Source organism: Drosophila subpulchrella, chromosome 2L, assembly GCF_014743375.2.
Source record: "Drosophila subpulchrella strain 33 F10 #4 breed RU33 chromosome 2L, RU_Dsub_v1.1 Primary Assembly, whole genome shotgun sequence".
Taxonomy (NCBI): Eukaryota; Metazoa; Arthropoda; class Insecta; order Diptera; family Drosophilidae; genus Drosophila; species Drosophila subpulchrella.
Window position 1 is genome coordinate 16,532,749 of NC_050610.1, and position 25,492 is coordinate 16,558,240.

A 25,492-nucleotide genomic window follows, 5' to 3' on the forward strand; every position below is an offset into this window, starting at 1 on the left:
GTTTGGCCAACTTCTCATCCCCCCTGCGAATATCCTGTCTGGCCTGCACCTAACTGTCTGCTTCCTTTGGATCGCCACACATTTTACTCCTTTACCCGTCGACCCTCCACAGCCATGTTGAAATATTTCTGCGCCCTGCTGCATTTTGATTTACTTTCATGGCTAGACAACGCATGTTGAGGCGTCATAAGGCCGGCTCACTTGTTGGGCTTCGGAAATTATGTCCTGCAGGTGTCTGGGCCGCAACTGATTAGCTCCTGCACCCGAGGACTCGCCGAGAATCCTGTGACACTAATGCGACAGGTTGCCAGCTCAACGACGTGCATTAAAATTCAATTACGAAATATTTTCTAACTGCACTACGTGACCGAGGCTCAAAATTCCAGGGTCCCAGGGTCACTTTCTATTTATTATGGGATAAGGGGTCCATGGGCCCCTGCCTTTGAACTCCGCGACAGCTGTTCCCATTTACAAGGGCTCAGTTCGTTCCGCCGCCCATGGCATTGCATTAATTTCACAGATCAAACGCGCTGACAGAACCACAAGCTAATGAAAATGTGGAAAAGCCTCTGCCACTCTTATTTTCATTCAATTTCCCATCCACAGGCCATAAGCGCTTTTTAATGAAATGCGTTGATGTGTGGGCGAAGGCACCGTTTTGACAAGTTCTTGGGGGAATGGAAAGTAAACTTTTAGAATTTCATTTTATTCTAAAACAGCTGCGTTAGTTTGGGAATATTTTCTTGGTAAGCATTGCATCTAAGTGCCCTATAATTTAAACTAAGACATAACCATTTGGCTTTTAGTTGAACTTTATTCATCTACAGATTTAGCACAAATGAAATTGTTATTTGCAATAATTCATCGACACCCAACATTTTCCCAGAAAGCATTCTTATCTCTTGTTTAAAAAATCAATGAAGGGCGCTGGCACAATCTGGGGATTCGTCAATCCGGAAATATAGATTACAACTTTTCTTTTTAAATTTACAAATTTAAATGCAATTCCTCAAGCTCCTTATCAGTTCCAGGGAATTAACAGTAACCTCAGCATCTGAAGATGATAAAGAAGCGGTTCGACACGCTATAAATACTGAGGCCTTGAGTGCATCAATTACGAGTTTCAGTCGAACAGTACACAGCGAAACATCAATTTTAAAGATGAATTCTGCATTGCAATTAAGGTAAGCCGGGCTTAAAATCAAGAAAGCCCAGTCGTATAACGCTTTAAAATTTTCAGCTGCCTTCTGGTTGTTCTTGGATGTCTTTTGGGAACTGGACACTGCCAAACTGATGCCGAATTTACCACCAAGGCCCGACAAATGATCGCAATATTTGGCAACCCGTCGGTCGATCAATACACAAAGGGCCGAAATTTGGCGGCACTGGTTGAATTCTACGAGAGATACTCAAACCGTCTTCAGTTGACACCTCAGGAACGGGCAAATGCCAATAATATTGTCAGGAGGTATAGGATGCAACAGTCTCAGCAAGTCGATGGAGTTTCGTCCCAGGGAGGATTCTGGTTCCTGATACCGCTTTTTGCTCCAGCTATTGCGGAAATTGTGAAGGCCATTGCAAAGGCCATCATATAGATCATATATGAGAACATGCCAGGCGCGGATGCAGGGATGGGAAATGGCGATTTTCCCCCCAAATTAACATGTCCTCCATACAAAATCATTGAATTTATTCATATATTCATTATTATTCATATTTATTCATTATTTAAATATTTCCAAAAAATATTTCCTTAAAATTGTTCTTAAGATCCACGCCTGGAGTATACGATCGCCTTTTGTAAATGTTTTATTTAAATGTTCAAACTATACCAAAATTTAATTCAAGTCTTAAATGTCCAAACTTACTTCAGGTTAATAAAAACATATAAATACGAGAAAGAAAGTTCATTGGTATAATTCAGGGAAAGGGATAATGAAACCCATGCCTAATATAATTTACAAAATAAAGCTCTTGTATACAAATTAAAACAAATATTCCAATTTTCAAAGGGCATTTTCAGTACTTTCATAGCTTCAAGTACCAATACAGAATTGATAAATGTATTTATAAAAAAATATGACAGACAATACTGTATTTCTTAAGAATAAAGGTAAGATAGGAGCTATATAAACATAGATAATGAGTAAGTCTGAAAATAAAGCTGCCTATAAATACAGCGCTGAGGAATGTGCAATCTATCAGTATTAATCCACTCGTCCATAGTCTTACATCAAGAGTCTAGATAAATCCGAAAATGCGTATCAGGTAAGCTGTACATAAGTGCAAAAAACAATATACTGGAAAAGTTTTAAATATTCCTGTTTCAGCTGCCTTCTGGTTGTTCTCGGATGCATTTTGGCTCATGGATATGCACAAAGTGAAGATGAATTCAAAAATAAGGGCCGTGAAATAGTGGCAATCTTTAATAACCCATCGCCCAATCAATTAACTATGTACCAAAATATGCCCGCTTTAATTGGATTCTATGAGAAATACTCCAATCGCCTACAACTAACAGCTCAGCAAAAATCAGAGTTCGATAGTCTGGTAAAGACGTATAGACAAGACAAGCCAACCTTTGGTCGACCTGTTCAAAGAGGAGTCTGGCTTTTTATGGGACTATTTCTGGAACTTTTGGGCATCATTAACCAGGCTGTCGGAAATTGAGTGGTTATCTGGTGATACAGATAAGAATTTTCTGACCTGGATCCAAGATCATAAAACATTGTTAAAGTTATAATAATAAAATTAAAGCATATGCAACCTTATTTCAAAACCATAGTAATGTTAAAATATTGAGTATAAATTCTTATTACACTTCGTTATTGCGTTCAAAGATGTTTTTAACAGCCTCTGTAGTACTAAGAAAATTATTTCCTCAGAATTGTTATCAACCCAACTAAAAATGATAGGGCAGCAGCTTAAGCATGCTGAAAAATAAGCTATAAATACAGAGGACTGGAGTGCACATTCTATTAGTTTTTATTGAATCGTACTTAAATAAACATCAAAGGATGAATTGCACAATTCTATTGAGGTAAGCTTTTAGCGAATTAAGTGTAAGTCGCAGCTTACAACACGTTCTTCAATGTTTTTAGCTTCCTTGTGGTTATTATTGGAGCAGGACATGCTCAGATTGATCCTGAATTCACGGCTAGAGCCCGACAAATGCTCGCCATCTTTGACAACCAATCGGTTGATAATTACACTAAGAACCGAAATTTGCCCGCACTGGTTGAGTTCTATGAGAAGTACTCCAATCGGCTACAACTATCTTCTCAAGATCGGTCATATGCCAACAATGTGGTAAGAAGATATAGGGCCCAAAAGGCACTCAAAGTGGATGGTGTTCCTGCCCAGGGAGGATTCTGGCTTATAATACCCTTGGTACTTCCCTTTGTTGTGTCTATTGTGGAAGGTATTGCTAAGGCAGTGGCCAATTGATCAGCAAAACTTAGGAAAACTCCAGTCTAATAATGATATTTCTTCCTTGTTTGCAAACAAATAAAAGTAAAGTGCAGTACAAATAATATTGAAATCAACTCCAAAATGTGTCTGGACCATAAATATTTGGTTTCACCTTATAATAATATCTTACCATTTTAACTTCTCTCCACCCCACAATCATCTTGAAATACCCTAGGTTTTCAAAGGAATTCCCAACTTTCCTGGGCGAATAGGCTCAAGTGGGATTGGATGCATGGATGGTTGGGTATCTATGGGGATTTTCTTGGGGTGTGCACATGAATCAATACCTGTGCGGGAAGCGCTTCCTGTTGACAGGTGAGCATTGTCGATTGTCAAGTCGCCTGCCATTGACAATTTGTAAATGACATTTGACATGCCGCAGCACGAGTGCGGTCCTGGGACCAGGCAGTCGACATCGAGTGGATTTTATGCAAATTGGCAAATTTCAGCTACGGATCGGGGCTGGCCTTTGTGAAGTGGATACTCTTGTGTATCCTGCAGGAAGTTGTTAAGGTAGTCAAGTGGCTGTCATCGCAATTAACTGCTTCACAGGCTGATGAGAGGCCCTCGACTGACTGCCAGTTTTGGCCCCCGGCACCGAAAGTGTGGCCAAATTGTGCGTGGCGCTCAGAGCAAAAAAGTGTCAAATGAAATGGAACCCGCTGAAATGTCACCCAAAACCATTCAAAGTTCACTGAGGCCTGAAGTCAAAGAGGCAGTATACCAGGCAATTCTTCCATTTCAATTCCGCTTTATTGCGTCAAAAGAGCGACGAGCACGCCACATTTACAAAACGCAAATGCGGGGCTCATCTTCTTGGAAAAGAACTGCGATACCAGGCGATACTCGAACAACGGCAATTTCTGGTTGACTCATTGGTGTCAGCGGGAGGCAACACTGCCATTGGAAGCCACTTTCAGATGACTCATGGCAACTTGGAAACTGGCGAGAAAGTGAGTGCTGGCCGAAAGAACCCATAGCCAATAAAGGCTCATTATAATGAGGTTGGTGTGGGAGGAGGAAACCGAAGAACCTTCGAAAAATATTTGGTTGTCTTATGAAGCTTTGGAATAAGTATTTTAACAACAACTAGAGGCTTGCTTCAGTCAAGTTTAACACCCACTCTAACGCCCACAAGTCTTTAAAGTTTGTGGCACCCACATTTTTTAAGATCTTTGTTCAGTGTAAATTGTTAACAGCACTTATACATTTAATTACTTCAGTTGGTACATCCCGATTTTAATGTGGGATACCTCTATGAGTTCGTGGAGGAGTTTCTAATATTCTACACTAAAATATTACTTTTAAACGAAGGTCCCATTTTTTAACCCATTTTCAGGTTCGAATTCTCCGTATTTCAAAGCGCTTCCAGTATGGGACCCCAAAATTGCACTTCTAGATTCCATAACTTTAGTTATTGTAAATCGATTTTAAAGTGGGATACCTCTATGAGTTTGTGGTTGAATTCTCTAATATTCTACATTAAAAATTAGTTTTTTAGCGACGGTCAAGATTTCAGGATACTTTCATGTTCAATTTTTCCTAATTTCCAATGGCTTTCAGTATGCGACCCCAAAAGTGCACTTCTAGATTCCATAACTTTAGTTATTGTAGTCCGATTTTGATGTGGGATACCTCTATGAGTTTGTCGAGAAATTCTCTAATATTATGCATTAAAATATTACTTTTAAACGTTGGTCCAATTTTTAACCCATTTTCATGTTCGAATTTTCGGTATTTCCAACTGCTTTCAGTATGCGACCCCAAAATTTCACTAATAGATTCCATAACTTTAGTTATTTTAGTCAGATTTTGATGTGGGATACCTCTTTGAATTTGTGGAGGAATTCTCTAATATTCTACGTTATAATATTAGTTTTAAGCGCTGGTCCAATTTTTAACCCATTTTAATGTTCGAATTTTCCGTATTTCCAACTGCTTTCAGTATGGGACCCCAAAACTTCACTTCCAGATTTCATAACATAGGTAGTTGGATCCAGATTTTGAAATGGGCTACCTCTATGAGTTGGTGGTTGAATTCTATAATATTCTTCATCAAAACTTTTCGTTTAAGAGAGGGTCAAAATTTTAGCCTATCATTTTCTATTATTTTTTTGTATTTCTGACCGCGATCTAGTTTATTGTAAAACTGTTAACTGTTTTTAGGTGCATTAATAAGAGTTAAGCCTCGTACTCACCGTTCTTCGATGGTTGTAGGAAGCTGTGTGCGTGCCCGCATCATGCTGAGAAAATGCTTTCCATGTGAGATGCCTCCTCCGGATGAGCTGGGTCCATTGAGACCACTGCTGCCCTCGGAGAGGTATCCGTTGTCGATGTCGTGGAATCGCGAACCGCCCGGTGAGCTAGAGCTTCCCACTCGCAGGGCATCGCCATCACTGCAATATCCCTGGCCAATGTCCGATTCGCAGAAGTCCAGATACGACTGATGTGGGTGATGGCCACCCCTTGCTCCTCTCGTGGGCAAAGTCACATGCGAATTGTAGCCCCTGAGCAGGGGTCTCATGGGCAGGATTGAACCGCCGGCGGAGGATGGTGGTGGCGGCGGCAGCTGCTCCTCCTTGGACTCGTAGATGGTGCCCACAATCTTGGAGGGAATTGTGTGGAACTTGTTCGGCGACGCGGTGGGTGTATTGGGGGCCGAGTTGACCAGGGGTCGCGGCAAGCCCGGCTGTCGTTGGTGGTGCGGCGGTGGTGAGGATAGTATATGCGGTCCGGCACTGTACTCCAACTTTCGAGGGGCACTAAGGGCGGACTTTGGAGGCGGCAGGCGACTGTAGATTCCAATACTCGAGCTGTGCTGCGGAGTACTGGGCTCACTCAGATACCCATGCGATGATATGTGACCCGTTGGCTGACTATTCGCATAGTAGGGTGGTGGAGGTGGTGCGTTCTGATGGATATGTGTGCCGCCGGGTGGCTCAACCACCGGCGGTTGGGATATGTTCGAGGATATGTCGCTGGTTTCGCGTTTGAGCATCGGTTGATGCTGATTTTGCTGTGGCTCTGCAGCTGGAGGATGGCCAACTCCTCCACCCAAGGAGGGTAATTTGCTGGTGCCCTTTATGGCGGCAATGGGCTTGGGCAGACCACCGCCATTGGGACTCTGCAATAGCTGGGGAGCCTTTAAGGAGCTCTTCGAATCCGACTTGGAGTGCAGCGATGACTTAGAGGCCGTCTTGGGGGTATTCTTCTCAACACCCCCAACTCCTCGGGCCAGCGAAGACTTGCCTGTCCTGCCCATCGTTGAGCTGCGGGACTCATTGCCCGACTCCTCCTTGTGCAAGGACCTCGCCGGACTCTTCTCCTTCTTGTCCAGCTTGGTGGCCTTGTTGGTCTGGTCCTTCTTCTGCTGGGCAGCCAGGAGCTTCGACTGCTTCGTCTTGGGCTGTGGCTTCTGGGAACTCACGCTTATACTGGGCGGCTTCAGCTGGGAGCCATGGCCGTCATTCAGACTCAGGCTGGAATCGGAGCGCTCCGAGCGGGCGGAACTGAAACCCGAGGAGGAGGAGGTCCGCTTCGACTGGATCTGCGATTTGCTGGCCACCGAGGCCGCGTTCACCGCATTCTGCTGCTTCTCCTTGTTGAACAGCTTCAGCTTGTCCAGCATCGAGTGCTTCTGCGTCTGCGGAGCGGTCTGCGGACTACTCGGCGACGGAATGCCGCTCTGGTGGCCACTCTTCACACTCGGCGGTCGGAGGCTGAAAGGATCAAATAATATAAATAAATAATAATATAACCAATGAGTATAATGTACTTCTAGAGATATCCTAATATGTTTATAATTATAAAATGATGTAAAAAAGAAAAAAAATATTTTTAGTGTTCTTAATGTATTTTCATAAAGATGTGCATGAATGCATTTAAAACGCCTTATAAATCATTCATGGAATTCACTAGTTTTACTTTATAAAAAGATTTTTTACGATATATTTTTTTAAGAGTATACGAAATTAAATTACAATTTGTTTAAAATTTATTGTTCAAAAAATTTTGAAAACCATTAAGTATTATTGGAAGCTAAAATATATGATTTCACAAATGTATAATCCAACGTCTAGCAATGAGTTTGCAAACATTTGCTCATGGATTCAAGATTAAACATAAGATTAAATTTATTATTATTATATAATTTCTGATCGAATTTTTAGAGTATACACAGAATTTATTAATTTTTAAAGGTCCTCCAGTTTCACTTACCTGTTATTGTTTCCGCTCTTGAGGCTCTGGATTGTGTGATTGCTGGTGGGCGGACTGTTTGGACGGCTCGAATTGAAATCACTTCCGCTCTTTCCCAGGCCCGGTATCGCTGAAAACAAGAATCGCATCGGGGGTTACAGAGTGTTTTAAGGTACTGCTAACCCACTCGAATTCATGAATTTCGGCGCCCACTTAACAGAAAGAGTCAACCTATAAATCAATGCGAAAGGGCAATGCGGACGTTAAAGTTAATTAATTGCCTTGCGTGAGGCTGATAACAGATTGGGAGGAGATTCTGCTCTGAGATTTATGATTGCCCAGAGACCAGTCGAATATTTGCTGCATAAATCATTAGGGAGAGTGAAAATGATCTATAAATAGGCCCAAGACCGTGACTCAAGAACAAGAAAGCGTTTTGTGCGGGGCAATCTTTTACAAATTGGGTCACAAATGCATGACAAAATGTAAGCTGTTGTTCATAAGATTAATTCTCATAATTCTTAATTTGAATGAATGAATATGGATTACTAAATATAAATTATTATTTTTAACTCTCCCTCGAAAATGTAGTTAATTTGTATAATATGCAAATAAAAAAGTTGCTATCTCTTTTGGCATTCAGTATAAAGTAAAGAATGTTTTATTTTGAAGTACTCTCCAGCCTCCTAATTAAATGAGGAATTCAGTTACCTTTTCCACAAATCAACATCACCTTTCCGGGAAAAGGAGTAGGTTATATGGAATTCTAGCCCCAAACGGGTCCCCTGGGTGCTTTGATTGCGGAGTAAGGATCTCCCCTGCGATGCCAAAATCTCGGTCACAATCCCACCCAGAGAACGCATTTGAAAGGGCTATGTGCAGTCACGGCTTTTTAGCTCTGGGGGTTGTTTGCTGTGCCCCGAGCCCGAAATTTGTTTATTCCCGGTAAACAACGGGGAAGTCGAGGTCCCTCAACTCCCTTAAAACGCATAGGGGGTGGTTGAGGGCTTAAAATATTTTTTAATAAATTTCCCGAACCCCAGATGGAGTACTTACATGGTGTGTGATTCGGTGTGGGTGGCAGTGGACGCACTTTGTCCGGCGGACAGCGACGTTGAACCATCACGGTGGCGGGCAATGGAATGGCAGTTCCGCCATTGACCTTCGCATAGGCGGGTGCAATTTGTCTGTAATCGAAAAAGAATGTACACAAAGTTATTAAAATGCATATAATAACGAAAATATGATATGAATTCACAGAGAATTACAAATATGTGTTTTATAAAAACAGTTCTTTATGGTTTTAATGGCAGACGCCCACGCCCCCTGTCCCCTGTAAATATTTATAGGCAGTCTGCAATCGCAGATTTGCATGGACTGCAGTGTCAGTATCTGTAAGATACTTTTAAAAATAATTTTACGCTTATAAATTAATGAACGTATGGCTGGCTGTTGCCGCCAAGCCCCTTGGTGCAATAAAAAAAAAAATAAAGAAGAGAAACAACAACGACTTTAAAACGCGGCAATGCAGTAAATTTTTTTATGATTCGTGCCCATAAATTTGCATATCTCGTTGATTGTCATGCGACAAAGATACTTTTGTTTGCAGACCTCTTAAAAGCGTAGTTAAGTAGCCCCATTGCAAATTCGTGATTGGTTGCTAGTCCATAATTGTTCCACAATTACATAAAAAGTAATTTTATGCCGGACATGAGCCAAGTACAAGATTGTATTAAATAGGTATTCTTTTGGACTTTAGAAAAACAAGAAGGAATTTACATGTTTAATTACTTTGGTATAACTTTTTCAAAAATACATTCATTATCCCTGAAAAATCTGCTTTAATAAGTAAAAGCGTAGACATTTTCCCAGCCGGCATCTCACATTAATTACCCAGGCAAACAAAACAATTTTCCGGAGCTTTTCATTCAAGTTTGCGCAATTAGTCATAAGTCTGATTAAGAAGGCAAATTAAGAGAGAAGTATAATAAAACGCACTAACTTTTAATAAGTCGCGCACATAAAGTTCTGGACGGGATACCGAGCCAACTTGCAGACAAAGCTACGAGATACAAATGTATCTTACTTCTGTTGTGGGCCATTAATAAGTCAGCCAGAAAAAGGCGGAGGACTGGTAACAATTGTATTAAATGAATAAAAAGCAGACAATAAAAACAAAGCTGACAGACAAATGAAGTTGCCGTGGCTCCTACTGCAAATTAAATACGCATGCCAGACTCCAAAAGGATGTTTCCCCCGTCAAGACATTTTTACTTGCCATTGCGCAGGCAAACAGCAAACGAAACTTGGCAAAATCTCACAAAATTACTTTCACATTATTTTATTTGCATCTTATATTGTACGTGAAGACGTCTACGGAGTTGGATTCGCCTTTGTCGGCGCGATTTTTGAAAGGATGTCGATTTTATACACTCCTTTCCACACATTTAACTTTGAATTGTAGGAACACCTTTGTATCTTATGGAAGCTCATGCGTGATTTAACCTTCCCATAAAAATATTTCATGTTTATTGAAAATCTTTATATTATTTTTGGAAGCACACAAGACTGGATCTAGTAAACCTCCACAAATTGTAAATGTAAGTATTTGTTACTGCTTTGAACTTTAGTTTTATATATTCAAATCATTTTTGCATTCCGTTTAAAGAGTTCCTACATGTTTTCATTATTTTTTTAATTATTCTACATGAATTTGATTTAACAAGATCCCTGAAGGATGCACTGTCTTGTCCCTATTTTATTTTCCTAATGATGGATTTGTACTTTTTCTTTGACATTCCCATTCCCCGCCTACACAATTCTTGTCGGAAACCCCAGCTCTCCATCAATTCCTACACAAAACTACTGTTCAGCTTGTTATGAGTGGGGAATGCATTTCGTATCTTTCGGTTGCAATCTCCTCTTTCAGGTGTCGCATGTCAAAAGTGATGCGCCAGGCGCCACGACATCTCTTTATTTGCCATATTTTCTCCCCTGCTTTTGGTTCAAATTGAATTTGCGTCTTTAGTTCGCATTTTTGATTTGTAGCTGGAGATGTGGAGATTTGCACAGATGCAGAACAGAAATGAACAGAAGCGAACAGAACGAGGAACAGCTGCCAAATGTCTTTGACCTTTCCTGACTGGCTGAATGAGCCACGGGTGTGTGTTTCCCATAATAGCTGCCACTGTGGATGGCTGATTCCTCTGGTTCCACTGCCTCTTGGTGGCATTCACCTGTGTTCTACCTCCTGCACCGCCCCTTGCATACGTACACCCCTCCTCCATTCCAGAAACCCACAAGCCCACGCAGTTTTGGACCAGTCACTAAACATTTCCGGTTGGCGGGGGAAACGTTGATGGCATCTGTATTTATATATATGAGGTCCTGCTCCTCCTGCCACATCCACACCCCCTGAAAACTTCTCGTCCTGGTCGCCCATTAGTTTGCATTGCATTTCGCTGCGGCTTTGTGTACAATGTATCACTTGAGTTGCATTTGTCATGGCAACAGCTTCTGAAAGCCTGACTCGCCTCGGGAAGCCAGGCATTACACTCAAAACAAAGGTGAGTTCTAAACACAGAAAAAAATTTCTAAAAATTGGCAAAGCTATTAATAAAATAAATAATTTCCAGCTTACTTCAAAGCTATTAATAAAATAAATAATTTCCAGCTTGCTTCAAAACTTATATGATCTTTTAAAATGATCTCTTAAATTATTGATATTTTATTTGATATATTAGAAATATAAACTAAGTAAACATTTAAAAGGTATATTATTTTAACTCATTGAAATGTTTTTGTATTGGTTACAAATACATTCAAATCAAATTGAATTTTACAAACTTAATATACTTATCCTTTTATTATTTTCTGTTGATAGTACTCGTAGTTTAATTTTTCGTAGCGCCTCTAAATTCTTTTAGGATCACTTCTTCCTCTGATGGATATTTTTTTTACCCCATATTAGTACTTAAAATATTTTACAAATTTTGCTTTTGCAGTGCAATTAAGACGAGAGTGGGGATACGTGTATGGACATAAGAAGGCTCTGCTGGCTGTGCCTGCTGTGACCATTTTGGGAATCTGCCAGTTGCCTTTTATGCAGCATCTTTCGCTTTTATTATTGCTTTGCACACATGAGAGTATTGCATGCAGTTTGCCCGTTATGGTTAGAACTCGCAATCCAGCTTGGCCCTTTGGCATTTGAGATATTTAACAATACATAAGCAAGATTTTCTCCATCAAATGACTGCACCTCAAAAGCCGCACTCTATGAACCTCTTTGGAGTCTTCACGTTAGATTGGTTTGGCCAATTTTCACATCCATCTTAACCCAAAAACCCCTTGAACCAATCGACTTGGCAGTTGTAGTGGCGGTTTTGCCGTTAAGCGCAGAGAATTTTCATAAATTTGCCACAGCAATTCGGCTGGCTACTGCAAAACCGCCAAAGAGCCAAAGAAGCAAAGAACCGCTATCCAAAACAAAACCGCATCCAGCAGATACATCCCCACCACCACCAACAGAACTTTTCGACTTGGACCCGCCTGTCAGCCAAAATCAACAGCCAAGGCCTGTTTGCAATTTATGCGAGTTGGCCTGGCCAAGAAGGCACTCGAGAATAAGTTACTTGGTCTTAGGAGTGCTTTATTTTTACTCTTTGTATCTTTCTTTGTACCCTGACATGGGACTTCTGAGTAGGTGTTGAATGCCTGGCAATAAGCATAATTATATGCCATTGATAGGGCCAAGGAGTGGCCAACACACAGAATCGTATTAAAGAGCTATTCACAGGCAGCTGCGGTGGATAATGTTTACGCCTTATGAGAACATCTAAATGAAAATCGATTTGATTTGTTTATTTGGATTTCATTCCAATGAAATTACAAACAAGTGGAGGGGAGTGCATTTTCCAGAACAGAAATCTTATATGGGTATATGTTTTGTTTACATTTCCACCGTAACTCTTTATAAAGTAATCATGTTGTGAAAAGTATTCAAACAACTTCGCGTAGTTTTTCGCTTGAAAAAATATCTTCTGCTGATGAAAGTCGTTCGGGGATATCTCATTCTTGCATTTAGCTCATAATCAACACCGGCTTTGTTCATAACTAAAAGCCATGTCACAATGTCTCCGCCCTAAGAAATGCTGGTAATGCGATACGCTGGAGAACGTGTTCATTCTTAAGAGTCGTGTACCATCATCTACATAGTGGCGCGGACCCCTCGGGAATCCCCTGCCTTTCTGGCCCAAAAGAAACAGAACTACAGCCGTATTGTGTTCAACCGTTTTCAAGTGCAGACATAAAGTCACGATTTTCAGTTATTAGACGGCGGAGCGAAACTTCTCCTTGTTTTGTGGCACTTCGGAGACGCATTTTCTCAGCTGCAGCTGCTGCTTCTACTGCTGCCACAAGAAACAATTAATAGCGTCTGCTAAGATACACCTTCCCACTCCAGATCGGCAAACTCAAAGATGTTTCCTAGCCTGCTAATGGCTGTCGTCATCGTTGGACTGCCACCTTTTGTTGGCTGGTTGACATCTTTAAATATGCAGCAGGTTGGCTTGAGCCCTGTAAACAAGCCGCAAATGGAGAGTGGCCGAGCAAACAGTGGGAATAAGAACACAAGGTGGGCTGAAAGGGCGGTGGTGACTCGAGGGACGGGGGCTTAAGCCCGCCCTATAGAGAGACCCTCTTCGGCAGCTTCCACACTTGGCCAACTCAAGTGGCAACTTCCACTTCTTTGTGCCAGAGCGTCCAACTCAGTGGGTAGCCTACATAAGTACGTTTTTTGCGTTGGCAGTGAGTTAAAAGAGTCAACCTCTTATCAAGAATTTTTTTGGAACGACTTTAAAAGACAATTTTTTAAGACTTTCCAAAAGAAAAGTGCCCTTTATAAATTTCATTTAATTTTAATATAACAAATTCTAAGTCATTTTAATTTTTAAAAAATATTATTTATAACGAAGACCTTAAGATTGTAAATAAAGATATTATATTTTTCCACACAAAGTAAAGTTAATAAAGTCATTCATATTTTTAGTTTCACAACAATAATAAAAGACTTCCCATCATAAGATATTTTTATTCAGCGCCAAAAATTTTAGAAAGCAATAATATACTTCACTTAGTAAAGTTAGCTTTCATCTTTTAGTTACACACATATATTTTTAGGATATATTCCGCCTTTCTAATAATGGTATTTATAGCGTTGCCAAACATTACATAAAATATAAATTTTCTTCACACTTTGAGCAAAATGCAGCTGACAACATTTTGTGTTTTATATTTTTGTTTGACGAGTCTCACAACATATGTATGCCTCGTGCGGGGGTTGTTCGAACAAATAGAATAGACCAAGGGTTGCACCAGGACTTCTGATAAGTAGCACACAGGCGTTACGCACTCCGAGATTCCCAGGCATTTTCTCTCTTTTTCAATTATGCAACTTTGGCCAAATGTTTTATTTATTGACTTTGAAAGATGGAAAAGAGGGGACAGGCGAATGTCACACCATTTCCATCACAACTGAAAGGTTTTTAGATACGGTGGTTGATTTTCGGCATGCGTTGCCTTTTGAAGATTATTTTCAGGGGGTTGGCGAAGCGCTCCCTGCAGTGCTCGTATATCAAAAATGCACTTTGAAATATTTGAATAATATGGATATGTGAGGCAGCTGAACTCAGGCGATCGCTGGATTATGCAATGCATTTCTTTTGGGGAGAGGGCAACAAACTAGAGGCTCCAGCTGAATTTAGATGCCGTCTGGCTGGCGGCCAGAAGTTCTTCATTGAGATCCAAGTACTTTCGGTCCTACGATCATTGCGTGTCATCTTCTGTGTCGCTTTCGGCACCTCCAGACATGTGTATATACCTAAAGAACCCACAAAGATATAGACTAAGTCGGCACAGACCGCGCCGACATTAATTATGAATCTGGAGAGAGCTGGGAAAATTTGCACTTGCCCGCAAACATCTTGGGAACCACAAAATGTCATTTCCATTAGCTCCTCGAAAAAAGACTTCTTCTAAAAATATCTCGCTTAGCTTGAGAAATTATCGTAAATTTGGTGGAACTTTGTTTTCATTTTGGGATATAGATAGACCAGAAGTCGGGGATGATTGACTTGATTTATTGTGCTGACACTTGGCTCAATTCGAATGTTTTTCGTACGCATGATGACACTCATTAGTGGCCAGAAATGTAAACTGACGTTTAGTTGGAAAAAAAATATATAAGAAAGTTCGATTCGTTGATTACCTTCTGACATCCGGTGAGTTGGGTAGACTGCGACATTTCCGTGAACTTTTTCCACCGTTCGCCGATGAGGATGATGCATTACCCATCTTCTTTGGGTTGATGTTGATTATCGATAACTAATTTTAATTTGGCATCTAAATGCAACTTTGGCACTGAATTAGCTTTTATTTTAATTGCTTATTTCTCACATTACGATTTTGAGTTACACTTTTTTTGACACTTAAGGATGGCGATTAACTTTGGTTAAAGTTCTTGCACACTTTTTTTTATAAAAATATCTATTTTTATTAAAGATAAATAATGAATGGCTTTTTAATAGACTCATTTGTTAGTATTAATAGTTCTTAGGTTGTATACTTTATGGCTTTTTTAACAAATTTATGAGGCATCTCAAAACTGTGGCAGTTCCTCTGAACATCAAAAGAAAAATGCTTGGGCTCCCCAAAAAATGCTATATATAAAAACTTTGTTCCTAAAAATATTTCATCCAATATTAGGTACAGCTAACTCGATTTCAGTCCCCCACATTTCACGACTCGCATTTAATTACATAAACACCATTTTCACACTAATTATAAGCTCAGATATCCGAACGTACTGTTTACTTTGTGTAATTAGTTTGCAATTAAGTGGTGGATGCTGGAATACAAGTATAAATGGACTCGAATTCAACAAAATGTCCGGTCGCAACGCCCCCAAGTCAAATGCAGGGAGAAAAGGGAAAAAATAATCCATTTTGGGATGACCAAAGCGAAATATTTGCGGAGCACTTTGATCTTAACCCAAAAACAAATGGGGGTTGCTTGGGCGAGCGAGCTCAAACTTAATGCAATTAAATGAACATATTTGCAACTTCCGTGCAAGACAAACCAAACCAGACAGACCGACATTTGTTTTTGATGTATGACTGCCGATGCGGCTAATCGAGAAAAGCCCAAAAAAATTATAAATGGGGTAGATTGTTCACTATAGGGTATATCCTTGTTGAAGATTGAGCAGATTCCCTGCTCTTTTTGCGGGTTCTTGGCAGGAAAATCAATAACTTCAATTACAAAGATGGAAAGCTGGAACAGAAAAAATTATTGCGTGTAAATAATACGCACGTGTGCGTGACACGTGAGTGGGTGGTAGTTGCGCCCACCCACTGGGCGGCCTTCGAACTGCCATTTCTTTTATTTTTTAGGCATTTTTCAAGTGCCTGCTAAATGCTCTCAAAGTGGTCATATTTTCACAGCACCCCAGAAAACTGCGAGGGTGCGAAGTTCATGCTTAATCAATTTGTCGTAAAATGTAATGGCCTCGAAAGGGCTGCATTCGATTCGATAAATGTAACAAGGGATTCGACACGTGTACGGGGATTGTCAGTTATTCTCCCTCGACTCTGACTTATGGGCACATATTTCTGATTTATTGAAAGTTTGCAGCGGTTGCGTAATCGCACTGTCACAGCAACAATTACGACAATCAGAACTTCTCGGCATTAAACCCGGACTAGGCCAGACCGAAAACCACTCGACTCAACCGAGAGTCCCGACTGACTGCATAATTTCCATAAATTGTTGCAAATTGCTGTTTGTTGTTCATCGTTTGTCACTCAACTCTGGGCCCAAAGAGCCTGACAAGGCAAAGATGTGGAACAGGAAGTTAAGCGGGCATCTATAGAAATCCATGAATAGTACTCGTACAAGGGAGTCTTGGCAGGCTGAATAAATTGCTGGAGTGGAAACGATGTGCTTACAAGACTTTTGACCCAAGATGACTTGGTTTTCAGTGGGTACAAGGAAGTTAATGAAATAAGTTTTAAGTTTATCAGTTCTGAATAAGTTTTGAAGGAATTTAAAATGAAATTTCTATGTCTTATGGTAACATTTATCTGCATTTCCTGAAATCCATTCCTGTTTATTTTTTTAAAAAAGCCTCATGTTAAATAATCTACTTTCTGAGCACTCAAGCCCTCGAGCATCGTTGACATTTTTATTACATTGCCCATAATATAATTTCCACTTCTGTAACCGATTCCCATCTCCTTACCACCCTCCATAATCGCCGATAACTAATCGTTCGATTGGAGAAATATCACGTACCAAACTTGAAGCGCAACTTTTTTGACACACTTAAAATGCCGACGGCCGACAGTTCAGTTGGGGAAACTTTCTAGAGGAAGGACAAACTGATGTTCTTATCAGAGCATTGCACTTTTCGCACACTGCATAAAAAGTGGCAAAGTCGTTTACCCAGGTCTTATCTCATGCCGACACATAAGAGGCCCGAGGGGCGCTCCGAGGAATTATTAAAATCGGTTTTAGAAAATGCATTTTGCATAGTGCCCGGAGCGGGGCCGAACTGGAAATTGACGTTTAGTCACGTACAATGGTGCCCACAAGTTGGCCAAAGGAAAATAATTTAATATGCGGCAAAGAAGTGGCAAAAAGTTGTTGAAAGACACGCATACATATAACCCAAGGTATATGTAAAACACCGAAAAAAAAACCCAAAAAGGTTTTTATTTCTAAAAAATAAAACAACCATATACAAATTAGTAAAAACAAAAGTGTTTAAGGGTAAGGAAATCATACTCCATACAAAATATTAAGTTACAAATTTATAAAAGCTCTTATAAATTGTTTTTATATAAGCAAACAATATAATAAAATTAATTAAAATTAGACTGAATTATAAAAGTAAAAATTCTTTTAATAAATGTAATCAAAATTGTTTTAAAATATTTTTTAAAATATTTTGTAAGTGCATATTTTTTTAGTGTATTCATACAATTGTGGCCGAAGGAAGTGGTATCGTCACGAACATAATTCTGAAGAAGACGAAGAGCGAGGGTGGTAATTGGTAGGTTTTTTTGGGAATAGCCCCATGTTAGAATGCAATTTTGAAAGGAAATTCACACAGCAAATTAATGGATCTCGGGAACGGTTTAACTTTGCCATTGTTGTTACTGGACTAGTCTGGAGTTTGTGGCCCATTTGGCTTGTCTTTGTCCTGAAGCGTCTCGAAACATAAATCTAACAATGCTAGCGTTCAATCACCACCATGTTCGTCGGGTTTTCAGAAACTCCAACGTGGCGCTACGAGCACATGCAGTGCATATCAAAGCCAACTTCGTCTTTGGCTTTAACAAATAAATTCTGAGGAGATTTATGGCAAAAAACCCGCCCCCAAGCCGCCACAATCCCCTCTTAACTGACATAAAAAAAATACTTCCATCTAAATATAAACAAAAGGCAAAGGCATAAAAATGAAGGGGCGAGGACCGGGGGAGTGGGAAACAAATTTAAAACGTGCAAATGCACGTGCTGCTCCAAATTTTCGTAACGCCAGCTGAGGGGTAAGTATTATATGGAGAATGGGGATTTGGGGGAAAATACGGGGGTTGCCTTTTGCGCTCCAGCGAACAGTGGGGACCAAAACAGAAATAGACAAGTTTATGGAGCAGAAATCAACTTGAAAGACTCTTTTAGCTTCCGCTTAAATATACAAAAGTGGAAAAGGCGAATGAAAAACAAAGGGAAAAAGATACAAGTTTAGAGAGTGTCACAACTTTTGCGATACCCTTGGCTTTTTAGTGTATGAGCACTGCACTTTTGTGGACAGGAAATAAATCTCTTTTACTACTCGCCGAAGAAGGTGAAGAACATTAAAAGAAAACCAATATTTCAAAGTTCTGTAGTCACCATAGGAACTATTTTACGAGGGACAATAAATAATGTTCAATTGAGTATTTTTAAGAGTTTTCCTTATACTGGGCTGTCTTAGTTTTACACCTCTGTATTAGGTAGGTACTGTTCTATTTCAAATTTATTTTCACTACTTTTTATGAGACTCCCTAAACCTCTATCATATCCAAAACTGCTGGGTATCTAAAGGGAAACCTGAAGACAAAAGCGTTTTTCTTTTTATATGTCAAAGCAAATCAACAATTTGTCACGGCATTTTGCATTGAATGGGTGCTAGAGGACTGACAGGAAGCAGGGCAAAGTTGGGCGGGGTGAACAGATTTATACGAACTTCACTATTTTTGGGCAACTCAAAATGACACTCGTTTCCCGACTATTTTACCCTTTCCAACTTGCCAGTCAACCAATTAACTGCCTGAAAGGGCCGCCAAAGATCAATGTGCGAGGTGTGGCCCACATCTTGCATTTAAATCGGGAGAATATAAATGTATGCACATAAATATTTCATAATCGTTCGAATGTCTTTTGAAGTTGCAATTGACATTTCCGTGAGCTGTCGGGGATCTTGATTCTCCGCTCCGCTGGTCAATTGAAAAGGCGACAAGAAGCGCATAAAGATAATCAGTATTTGTGAACGAAAGGCTTGGGTGGTCTTGCAACGTATATCGAAGAAGGAATGCAATTTTTCCGATTTTAAGACCCACATATATGGCTTATAAATTGCCAGGCAATTTGCATAAAATTTGAATAGTTTAGTGTAAGAGGAAAAGGCAAAGTAAATGCTGAGCTGTGCAGAAAATACGGTGTTTATGAATTAGAGGGAATAATTGGTTTCACTTTCAAAATATTCTGTAATGTAGTTCTTGCAGGAACATCATAATCTATGCCAACAGCCACATAATTGTCATCACAACCAAATGGAGTTTAACCCGTCTACCCCCCGGCCATTATCATTACCATAATTAAATCATTAGCGTTACGCTGCCATCAACTAATAATACACATTTCTCCCTCAACTGTCAGCTACCTCGGGTTATTCACACGCCTAGCCCCGAGATATTATGTAGTATTATGCCCCTATCATTAGCCGATGTTTTGAATTGTAAGGAGAGGAACTCTCGCTGCTCTTCAACAATTGATTTTACTTGCTTGATAATTTGACAGCTTGCTTTCTGATATCTCGAATTTCTGGCGGGGCTTTTGGATTCGATTTTGATTTCAATTCGGCTTCTGTGAGGGTTGCTCAAGCCGGTACGAGTTCAATGCTCCCCCACAGAAGGATTTTGACAGCGCCTGTTACCCGCTTGTCAGATTGTTGGATTGTCAGTTTGTCAGATGTCAAAGACAGAAGAGCAGCATTGGAAAATTGAAAATCCCCGACAAAGCTGCTTGGTCTTGGTAACCATAATTAGCTGCAATCCCAAGTATGGCCATATCCAAACAAACTGCTTACTTGGGGAAGCATAATCCTTTCGGTCCCAGCTGCCACTTGAATAAAATTAAATTAGAGAAGCAGGGGAACACGCTTCAAGAACTCTAAAGAGGCAACCGATTCGAGGCGGTGATTAATTGAAGACACGCGCCTTAAGACCCAAAAAAACCGGTTAGCAACCAGTCATCAGACATCGGGCCTGCAACTTCTGCAGCATCTGTGATCCAAGCCGATGACAATGAAGATTAGCACCCCAAATGTTGGTTAGCTTCTCGTTCTATTGTCTGACAACTTTGGAGCCAGCCAAATGGAAAGGTGGTAAATTAGGGTGAAATTGACTGATAAGAATTCAGATAAAACGAACCCTTTATAAAACGATGTTGTGGTTGGATAAGCCCATAGTTCGGATTGACTTCCTAACTTGAACACAAGGAAATGTTTATTAACCTTGGTTAAACATTAATCAAAGGTAGTGTCAGGGCTTACATTACATTAAATTCCTTGGAAAAAGAGTATTTCCAAGTACAGAGGGTATTTACTACATTTGTTTTAAAGAAAATGCTATAGTATCGAATTACGTATAAAATTATTCTTAATTAGTCGAGCTGAGCGTCGTCTCATTAATATAATTAAAACAGTGCTTTGTTTTTTTGTTCGCAAAACTTTTTGTTCCCAGGGGACCACCAACATCATAACCATTTCAAGGATTTAAATAACGCACGACTCTTATCTAGGATATATAAAACATCCTGGCCGCCGGTCCGGGGAGACAAAATCGTCTGGTCTGGCAGTTTTTTGGGTTCTGTTTCGGTTGTCTGCCGTAAGCCTTTTAATTTGTGTGCGATGCGATAAGGCGATAATTATGGGGCTGCTAAAGAGTCTGAGGAAAATGCTGATGGTGGGAGTTTAAAGCCATAAAGTAGGCAACAGCCGGTTAAAAAGATTAAAGTACAAACTTTGTACGAATACGTTGTATAATCCCCAAGAATATTTTCCGAAAATCTATCACTTAGCACATTAACTTTATTTTGGCACTGGTAAACGAGGCTCGTCGTTAATAAATTTTATTCACACACTCTGCGATTTGCCGCCATTTATTTTGCGAGTGGCACGCGCCATTAAAACCGGCTAAACAAAACAAAACAATCCGAAAAACCCGCACGAAAATGTACCGACCGCATCCGCCGACGCAACAAAGCAAAGTGTTCAAAAACTCGCTTTTGCCGGGTTTTTCTTTTTAGTCTCTCTGAATTCTCTTTGCCAGACATTCTCTTAAGAGCTGGGGATCTTTTCCTGGCCAACAATATTTTATACGATACTCAGAGATATCCACCCCTCATAATATTTTGCCTTTTAGTGCCACCACAACTGAACAACAAATAAAGTAATATTTAAGGATCGTTATTATTCAATATATTTTATGTTAAAACTTTGTTTGTTATTTTAGGATTAAAAAAATATATAGAAAACATTTTTTTTTTGAAAGGGGAAATTGGTAAATCGATTTAGAATTTTTTTAAATTAAAAAACATTTTTAAACTTAAAGCACATATTGAATAAAAATGTTACTAGCAGACATTAATTGGTACTTTATAAAATAACACTTTAAAATAAGGCTTGGAATTATTTATTTATTTTGTATAATACCTTTTTGTTAAATATTTTTTTTAGTTATTTTATTTTAATAATATATTATAATTTTTTTAATTATATTGTGAAGCAACAGGAACATTATATAGGATGTTTAAGAGAGGATGTTTGAGAGAGAAAAGAGCCAACCAAAGAGCCGACAACGTACAATTTTACACCACCAACATGTTCGAGGTTGGAAATGAAGGTGGTTGGCTTGCTACACCTTGAAAAAATATTTATACCCTAGGAATTAAGTCAAAACTTTGACAAACAAATAGGGAAAATATTGGTAGAAAAAATTTCCTAAATGTTTTTTGTAACTTTTCGATATCTCTAAAAGTTACATAACACATTTAATACATTTTTTCTTAAAGTTTGGACCATCATTTCCAAAATAGATTTAAATAAAGAAAAATTCAAAAATTCGTGTATTCTTTTTAAACATTTATGTATATTATTATTTCCAGCTGATTCTGATTAAAATAATCCTTAGTTTTCCTGCAATTTCCGGCAGTGCACTGAATCACTGGATACGTTTGTCTTGTTTGCCTGTTGGTTTGCTGCATTTGGCTGGTCTAAAAATACTTGGCACTTGCACTTCTGAGGACGGATGTGGCGGAGGGTTCCCCCCTGAAGTTCAATGCACATGCCCCCAACTGCTGGGGGTCAACTGGACCGAGTGGCAAACGAGACCAATTAAGCTGCTCCAAGTTATTGTTGGCCAGCAAACAAATCGCCGCAATTTAACAAAGTAAGCAATTATAGCAAATAGTTTCGTGTCACATAAACCGTCGCAGGAATGGAGGCAGAGGGAAAAAATGGCAGAAAGTAAAATTGTTTAATCATTGAGCTTAATTTCAATCGGGAAACTCGTTTGACTCTAAGCCGATCAGGCGCACACTCAACTTGTTAGATCTAGTTTACGACGCCGGTTGTTGTGTTTTTAGGGGTACCCTACCAAAAAGGTATATACAATAACTTACACTTTTAGATATTATCTGGTTACAATGATTTTTATTCGAAAGAAATATTTTTGGCTGAGCTAAGGCATTGTCGATTGTCAAAAATAATTATATTGGTGTAGATTAAAAATAAGGTTCTTTAAGAAACTATTTTATAAACATTTTGAAATTTTTTTTAAAACATTTTTTAGAATTTAAACATAATTATAATCATAATTCCAATCACCCCTTAACATTTTTGTAATCAAGAGTTTTACTTAGACCTTATGTCAATTATACTTATTAAGCTGTTGAACAGTAAAATATCTTATTTTTAAAAAGATTCAAGACCATATCAAGAGTATTGTATCATCGGCTTGTTGCAGATACATAACATTGACACTTTTTGTTTATGTGTGTTTCTTTTTTAGGGGCCTGAAGTTTATGGCCAATGCATGCTGGGCAGCGTGTCGAAATATGATTGCAATTACTTGGCATGTGCGATGTAGCCCCGAAATCGCAATGATTGAACGGCCAAACGAGTTTCGGATTGAAAGTGCTCGACGGAGTTTGCCACTATAATTGAAGTTGGGTTTTAGAGTGTTCGCGAGAAGTGGGCGGCAAAGAAAGTGGCTGAATGCGATTAAGTTGTTGCAGACAGCTAGAAAAAAGGTGCAAAGTCTTGAACCCACTAGATTGGAGCCAAAGCTGATTGAATTTACTGGGGAGATATTGTCTTGGAATGCCATTCGAGTTCATGTAGCTGTCATGTCTAAATGGAGCTATAATTTGCTATGTGGTTAGGTGAGAGTGTAAATTGAATCGAAGCTTATCAAGATAATAAACTTTTTAAAGCATTCAATATTTAATGGGACAGATCTCCACCCACCCGGGTTAAAAAGTATATTTAATATATATTTAATTCAACAATTTTATATGAATTCAATTGGAATAGAATAAGTTGTAACTCCTGATAAAAGCCCTCCTTAACCAGACTTGTTCCTAAACTCTTCCACAACTTTCTCCCCTCGACTTGTTACAAACACAATCAGTTTTAAAAAACAACACATATACCCTCTGCCACTCTCAAGAAAAAAACTAAAACTAGACCCAATAAATCTTTGTTTGGACAAATCCAAAAAGCATGAAAGCCTTTCGCCTGAGTTGCCGCACACAACATGCGGACATAACCAGATGTAGCTCCAGACTGACTGCTCCACAAGGCACCCGTAGACCCCTCTGCTTCTTCTAATGCCATTAAGCCCCCGCTCCCAAAAACACTAAGCATGCATTTTATTGCCTTTTGTCGTACTCCGGGGAAGCTTTCCGGGCGGCGAGGAGCTCAGCCGGGCACTTTATCATTTCAATGGCAAACGGCGGACAGTGCAATGTTTACTTTTCATTTTATATAGTCTGTCCCCGGATTCCGCCGCCTGATACCATCCCCACATTGTTCACTTGTCCGTCTATCCAATTGTTGAACGGTTCGTCTATGCAAATATTTTTATTTGCCTTCTGGTTATGGTTGTCCAGCTAGGACATGCCACAAAAAAATCTGTTGGAAATTCTATGGAAGCCCGCTGACCACGGGAAAAACTTTGTAGAAAAGTTTGACTTGTTTAAAGCTAAACTAACTTTTCTGTATTTAAAAATCTGTTCATTTTTATATTAAAAGCTAAGTACATATATTGATCACATTAAGATATCTTTGGTATAACAAACTAACTAGCCTTAAGTGGATATTTCTAAATTTAAGTATAATTTTAAGTATGAAAGTAATTTGAGATATTTCTAATTAGAAACTTAAGTGCTTTTTAACTCCAGGATACCACAAATAAAGCCAACTCTGCTGACATCTGCTAATGTTCCCCTTTCTGAACAGGAGACTAATGTTGGGTTTTATCTTTTGCACATGCCGCCACTTTCCTTTGGCTTAGTTTTCCTCCATCATCTCCCAGGGAAATTCACGAGCCTTAGCCATCAGCTTAATCAAGTTCTTCAAATAGTTAATGTTCCCGGGGGAGTTAATTACCCGAGTATTTAGCATATAATTATGGAGTTCACCTGTTTTCATCCGGGTCCGTCCGTGTCTTGTTTTCCCATCCGAACCCCACCATGAAAAGGTCCCTGGAGGGCAGGACTAACTTCAAGCTCCGCCCATTGGCAATTCAATTTTCCTTTACGACCAAACAACAACAACGGGGGGGAAAACTGTTGGAAAAAGTAATCATCGTTGCAATTGTTTCACATTTTTCACATTGCGGCGCAGAGGGGAAGATGAATACCAAGCTTTGATGATGTTGACTGAGGTGAGATGGAAGTCCTTGCTGGCCACCCACTACTCATCGAGGGATGCCTGTAGACGACATTTTGCCCACCTTCCAATTTTCTTTTCTTATGACTAATGGCGAGCAACTGAAATCGAATTGTGGGACTGAATGGAAACGATTGCGAACTTAAAGAGTTGGCAAAAGTAAAGCCTACCCTTAGCCACCCCATTTTCCAGGACTTTCTCTTCATTTTTAATAATACACCCAAACGCAGTCACTTCAAAAAAGGAGGAAAACTCAAAAAAAGGGGATATATTAAGGTCTGCTTGAACATGAAAAGCCAGGCAATTTTAAGGAGGATGAGCTGATGATTCTGCGGACAGCGTCCTCTAAAACAAAAACGAAATTGTCAACTCTCAACGGAAAGGGAAACGCATGTCAAAATTTGCGTGGGTTGTCCGCGCACAATGGAAAATTTTTCATCGTGAAGAAAAGAGAATTTCAACGTCATGAAAGGGAGGAAAACTGTCCAATTAGAGATTTTAAGGGCGGTTGCGTTTTAAGCTAAATTGTGGTTAGGCTACAAAAAATATGGA

General features: G+C 39.6%; 3 protein-coding genes across 10 annotated transcripts in view; 2 read left to right on the top strand and 1 right to left on the bottom strand.

Moving 5' to 3' along the window:
- LOC119547588 (protein sickie) overlaps positions 1 to 25,492 on the bottom strand; it is a 180,591-nt gene that overhangs the window by 50,277 nt on the left and 104,822 nt on the right. For 6 of the 8 annotated variants that reach the window (XM_037854502.1, XM_037854500.1, XM_037854496.1 and 3 more), the window contains exons 4-6: positions 8,725 to 8,855; positions 7,690 to 7,798; positions 5,670 to 7,190 (exon numbers count right to left, since the gene is read on the bottom strand). In XM_037854502.1, the coding sequence (XP_037710430.1) occupies positions 5,670 to 7,190; positions 7,690 to 7,798; positions 8,725 to 8,855 (1,761 nt within the window). Of the gene's footprint in view, positions 1 to 5,669; positions 7,191 to 7,689; positions 7,799 to 8,724; positions 8,856 to 14,932; positions 15,211 to 21,009; positions 21,204 to 25,492 lie in introns of those variants that run through there. The other 2 variants (XM_037854504.1, XM_037854503.1) reach the window with 1 other exon arrangement.
- On the top strand, positions 1,113 to 1,805 carry LOC119547592 (protein Turandot E-like). The gene is made up of 2 exons (XM_037854512.1): positions 1,113 to 1,184; positions 1,241 to 1,805. The coding sequence occupies exons 1-2, from the start codon at positions 1,162 to 1,164 to the stop codon at positions 1,593 to 1,595; spliced, it is 378 nt and encodes a 125-aa protein (XP_037710440.1). The 5' UTR covers positions 1,113 to 1,161; the 3' UTR covers positions 1,596 to 1,805.
- LOC119547593 (protein Turandot F-like) lies at positions 3,005 to 3,492 on the top strand. Its single transcript, XM_037854513.1, has 2 exons — positions 3,005 to 3,040; positions 3,102 to 3,492. The coding sequence occupies exons 1-2, from the start codon at positions 3,018 to 3,020 to the stop codon at positions 3,445 to 3,447; spliced, it is 369 nt and encodes a 122-aa protein (XP_037710441.1). The 5' UTR covers positions 3,005 to 3,017; the 3' UTR covers positions 3,448 to 3,492.